We start from the raw sequence: 5,768 nt of genomic DNA on the forward strand, positions 1-5,768 counted from the left end.
GCGCATAAAACTTTAAAACGTATGAACATGAAGTATCTCTTTTTATTATTATTATTATTATTATTATTATTATTATTATTATTATTATTATTATTGTTGTTATTGTTTTCGTCATCGTCGAAACCTAATAGAATCTCAAACTTACAAAAATTGTCATAAAAGACAAACTTCTTTGACTCTCAGTCTTTTTTTTTGTTCAAACCTGATGGAATCACAGCACAAAAGACAAGTCTCTTTCATTTCTTTTAAACTTAATGGAATAAAATAATTACAATAAACAAATCAACCATGTGGACTCTAATTTTATTGTTGTCCAAAGACTCCAAAGTCCAAACACGACAGAGGATGATAGGAAGCTGAATGTTTAATTAACTTATTCTTTTTAATAATCACAATAACATAGTGAGGTGGGTTGGAGGTAGGGATGTAAACGGATTGGATTCGGCTCGGATAGTGCTATATTTGTATTCGATTAATTTTCGGACGGATTCGGATAATGCTACACGGATATGGACACAAATACAGATCGGATATTTTATCCGTTTACATGTAAATATAGCTTTTCGGATAGCTATAACCTATCTGTATCCGCATCCGTTTAGTTTTCGGACGGATTCGGATAGTCCTAAACGAATACGGAAATAGATTTTGGCTATTCATTTACACCCCTAGTTGGAGGTGTTGGTGGGATATTTATCCTCTCAAGTGGTGCACAATACTTAAGAGGGTAAAAATCCATCACTCTCCTTGTGTGGTGCACCGTCCGATGCGCCACGTAGGTGCACTTGGAAGTGCACTGCATTTGAGAGGATAAATTCTAGTTGGTGTGGGGGATCTTTATATCCTCCAGTTCCCTATCCAACCAAGTTCCCCAGTGCCCCTAACAAGGGGGATGCAATGACCACCCTACCCCTGCCCAAACACTCTGCTTGGGTGGGGTCCACCCCCTTTAACTAATTCTTTTTAATTATCACCCAATAACATACTGAGGTGGGTTGCGGGTAGTAGGGGTTGGGTGTGGGGAACACATGAATTTTAATACCCTCAACTAATTATATAGATAATTAGTTCACCTGATTCCTACACGGCTACACAGCCGCAAAATAAGTAATACTTTATACATGATCAAACAAATAAACGTTTACTCTATCACAGGGATACAGAAAAGCTTTCTCTCTCTCTCTCTCTCTCTCTTTCTCTCATCGAGAAGCCCTTCACTTTCAAGATCCAATCCTTCAAAAGCCTAGAAGAGCGAGGGTATCGACCGCTTTCGCACTCCAATTCTGCTTCTGCTCAAGAAGATTCGAATTTCCACAGCAAATGACTCTCATCAGCTTCACTGTGTAGATTCTTTTATCTGCGACATCTTTGTAGGGACGCGGTTCCTGAGTTGTCGAGCCATACATGTGAGTGGTTGTTTCATCTGATAAATTGGACTTCCGTAACAGGTGATTCTACTTTCTAATTCATCTTAATTTGATCTTGTCGTTGTGCAGATATGATTGATAGTATTATGATCAGTCTGACCAGTGGTTGAGCTAATTAGTTCCAGTTCACCTCCGTTTTCCATATTAACTGCTTGTCCAGTCCAGTGCTTCGATCACTTCAGGTTTCTTTGCTTTACATCTCATCTATATTTAAGTAAGAGTTCCATTTGTTTGTGTTAATGTCTTAATGAGTTTAATTAACTTTAAAAGAGCCGTTTTGTTTTTCTCTTCTTTTTATCAATCAAAACCCTTCCAAACTGTACAAGCTTCTTTTAAAGCATACTTTTATCAAAAATAAAAAATAAAAATTTATAGCATACGGTTTTCTATAGAAGTAGAATAAGTGATGTGGCATAATCTAGATTATCTTATATCTATTCTATTTACTTAATAGTACGAAAATGCGTTCATTTCTTCTGCATCCACCCCGATCTATGATACTATCGGAGTGAAACAAGGGATCTAAAGAAGAAGAAAGGCTAGAGTATATTAGTAACGAGTAAATCCTTTGTATGTAAGAAGACTCGAGAGATTTTGGGGATAAAGACCAATCGCAAGGCATGAGACGACCCAAAAAGCACTTGATCATGATCAACTTTGGAAGCCTACTTGGGTATTGAGCAATTACTTGTACAAAGTAAATTCCTTGCAATGGATAGTTGCAACTCTGGAAAATGCAATCCGGTAAATCTTTTCTTCCATAGAGTCATATAATATATGTGTGGATATGAATAATCCATATATATTTTCAAAAGATCTATTGCCTTCTTTTGATTCTTGCTCGAGCCGGATGATGAAAAATTATCATGTCCGGTTCCTTTGGAGGATGGATCCCTAAGAATTCACCTATCCCAATAACAAAGAAACCTGACTTGAATGATCCTGTATTAAGAGCTAAATTGGCTAAAGGGATGGGTCATAATTATTACGGCGAACCCGCATGGCCCAACGATCTTTTATATATTTTTCCAGTAGTAATTCTAGGTACTATTGCCTGTAACGTAGGCTTAGCGGTTCTAGAACCATCAATCACTATTTTTTTAAAGAAAAAATAAAAGATTCATATACTGAACACGGTTTGGAATGGATTAAAAATACAACACGGATCTTCTACGATGCACGCTGCCCTATCCTGCTGTCGTGCGGACACACAATCAGATCCTCTACGGCTTGCTGCCCGTAGCAGCCATAGCAGCGCACACACAAGGCATGGCGCAATGACTTCCTTACCCCCGCTCGGGCAAGGCGCTCGAGCAGGGGTAAGGCGGTCATTGTGCCACGCCTTGTGTGTGCGCTGTTATGGCCGCTATGGGCAGCAAGACGTAGAGGATCACGATCCACAGATACATGGCGGCGCGCATTGACCGCCTTACCCCCACTCGGGCAAGGCGCTTGAGCAGGGTTAAGGCGGTCAATGCATACCGCCTTGTGTCTCTGCAACACGGTAGGACGGGCAGCCAGTGCCGTAGAAGATCTGGACCTTTAGAAATACAATTCAGATCGTCTACGGTGCAGCTGCCCGTAGAGGCCTGTGCGGCACAGATTGGGCCGCGCGCGCAATGACCGCCTTACCCCGCTTTGTCAAGGTGTTTGGGTAGGGGTAATGCGGTCTTTGCACCCACGGCTCAGTCTACGCCACTCAGGCTGCTATGGGCAACGCACCCGTAGAGGATCTGGATCCTTAGAAATAACAGGGGTGGCCAAAAAAAGACGCTTTTAAAACATTTTCTAACTTCTAAATGCAGGAATCAGGTAATGGAGAGTTATATGAGTCCAAGACTCTACAAGGCAGCGGCAACAGGAGATGTTCATTATCTATCCTCAAATGAAATCTCTGAGGAGTTAAACCTATCCTCAGATACAGAATCCGAGGAGAGGAAAGAGAGGCTTAGACACCATCTCCTCTGTTTGACACACGAGAAAAACAATTGCCTGCACATAGCAGCGAGGTTTGGATACAAAGCGTTTGTGGAGAGAGTTCTTACTCTTTGCCCTTCCCTTGTATATCACCAAGACAAGAGAGGAGACAACCCACTTCATGTTGCTGCCAGGGCTGGTCACCTTCGCATCGTCGAACTCCTTACCGATTCCTTTAAGAAGCTTCAGTCTCCTCAAAGTACTGAAAATAATAGAGCAGTAACCGGAGAGGGGAACAATGAGAACAACACAGAACCTCCTCGCACTTCTCAGAGTCAAAGTAGCTCTAGAAATAGTGCAACTACAGGAGATGATATAACTTTAGGGAGGTCTCTCAGAGAAGCTGAGGAAGGGGAAAGGCCTTCATGTCCAGACTGGGGGACTCAAAATCAACAGATGATGAATAGCATGACGAGTCTCATCGATTCGATTGATCAAACTCATCCTCCAAGTTCTCAAATTGAAAGTAGTAGTAGTACAGGAAAAATAGTAAATGGGATAACATCATCAGAAAAGCCTTCACTGCCAATATGGAGAACTGAAAACAATTATGGCAACACCGCTCTCCATGAAGCGTTACTGAGCAAACACAAAAAGGTGGCATTCCATTTACTGGACCTGAACAGTGAACTGGTCATCCTTGTTGTCAATACGAAAGGTGAGAGTCCGTTGTACCTGGCTGCTGAAGCTGGCTTTGTCACCGTTGTAGATAAGATCCTTGGTGCAGGCGGGAGGAACAACGTTGTTGGACCGATGGGTCAGACTGCCTTACATGCCGCAGTTTTCTCTAGAAGCAAAGGTATGAACCCCATGCTTAAAACTCCAATTAAGAAAATGTGAATTCTAAATGATCCCCCAAGGTCTCTGATCCTCTCCGATCAGATCTTTATCTTCTCAGGTTCCTTACTCAGTACAGTTCGTTCGATTCCTCTCATAGGGGGTGGAAATGACCAGCTTAACCCTGCCTGAACACACTGCCCAGATGGGGTCTACCCCCCTCTTATTAGAGCCCCTAGGAAACTGTACAGGGCAATGAACCTGAGAGGATAATTTTCCCTCTTCGATCACTTGAAAGTATTTGTAAGAAACAAAATAGAGGTCTTGGGGTATGAACGTTTAGAACTCCAATAAAGAAAATGCAGGGGCAAGGGGGGTGAATGTTCACGTACGTGAACGACTCACAGTGGTTCAAATGGAATATTCCCACTGAATGGATTCCATCTGAATGGATGTGAGTCGTTCACGTACATGAACATTCCCTGCAGGGGCTACCCATCACTGGAATTGTGATATATGAATGACATGTTTGTGTTGGAATTATACCGAGGAAAATTAGGACCTGCCTCCTCTAGCTGTGGCGGGAGCTGGAGGATCCAGCCCAGCAAAACAAAAGGGGTAGTCATTTCGGTGGGGGGGGGGGGTGTGGGGGCGCTTGTGAAATGACCCAAACACCCCTATTTTGCTGGGCTGGATCCTCCAGCTCAACCAAGACTATTTATTGAGATCCTATTGAAGCTTATTCACTAACATGGTGAGCCATTTATCTTATTTCTATTTTTTTTTTTATTTCTAATACTTAATGAACATGATTTGAATGAGATTTCCACAGTATGCATAAAATCTCTGCACAATTCGATTCCGGAACTCATCAGAAAACGAGATTCATATGGAAAAACAGCTCTTTATTATGCAGCGCAGTCAAATTATATCAAGATAATGCGTCAGCTACTGAAGTTGGATGCTTCTTCTGCATACATACATGACAATGAAGGGCTCTCACCTCTGTTAGCTGCTGCCAGCATGGGTCGTTCTGCAACTGTTCGAGCTATACTAGATGCGTGCCCAGCTTCAGTTGAGTCTTCAGATGACTCTGGCCACAATGCGCTTCACCAAGCTGTGAAATATAACACTCTAATTACGTTTAAACAATTGTTGAAAATGCCAGAAATGATGTCCCTTATTAACGAACCTAACCACGAAGGGAACACGCCGCTGCATCTAGCAACCATGTACCGTAGAGATGAGATGGTAAGTGCGTTGTTCTCTACAAAACGTGTGGACTTGACAGCCAAGAACAATCTCGGGCAAACAGCTTTAGATTTGTGCGTTTTGGACACCAGACCTGTCCCTTTAAATTTACATGTACTTTGAGAAAACACTACTGTTTCTTTTTTTTTTTGTTCGTCACGCCCATAGCTAATGTGGATTTTTATCGTCTCAAGTGCAGTGCACCACACTCCACTTGAGAATCCAACCATAAAAACATGGGCAGTAGTAGAATTTTTATCACCTGCGGTTCCCCTGTTCGGTACGGTTCCCTAATACCTCTAATAAAAGGGGGTGGTCTCCACCCGGGCAGTATGT

General features: G+C 42.2%; 1 protein-coding gene across 1 annotated transcript; it reads left to right on the forward strand.

The window, feature by feature from the left end:
- The first annotated feature begins 3,229 nt into the window (after positions 1–3,229).
- On the forward strand, positions 3,230–5,555 carry LOC122638897 (protein ACCELERATED CELL DEATH 6-like). The gene is made up of 2 exons (XM_043831748.1): positions 3,230–4,184; positions 5,004–5,555. The coding sequence occupies exons 1-2, from the start codon at positions 3,243–3,245 to the stop codon at positions 5,553–5,555; spliced, it is 1,494 nt and encodes a 497-aa protein (XP_043687683.1). The 5' UTR covers positions 3,230–3,242.
- Positions 5,556–5,768: the final 213 nt, after the last annotated feature.

This window comes from Telopea speciosissima, chromosome 9 (assembly GCF_018873765.1).
Source record: "Telopea speciosissima isolate NSW1024214 ecotype Mountain lineage chromosome 9, Tspe_v1, whole genome shotgun sequence".
NCBI lineage: Eukaryota > Viridiplantae > Streptophyta > Magnoliopsida > Proteales > Proteaceae > Telopea > Telopea speciosissima.

Coding starts and splice junctions, on each gene's coding strand:
- LOC122638897 (XM_043831748.1), top strand. CDS start 3,243: ATGGAGAGTTATATGAGTCCAAGACTCTACAAGGCAGCGGCAACAGGA. Junction 4,185..5,003: donor AGACTGCCTTACATGCCGCA/GTTTTCTCTAGA, acceptor GATTTGAATGAG/ATTTCCACAGTATGCATAAA.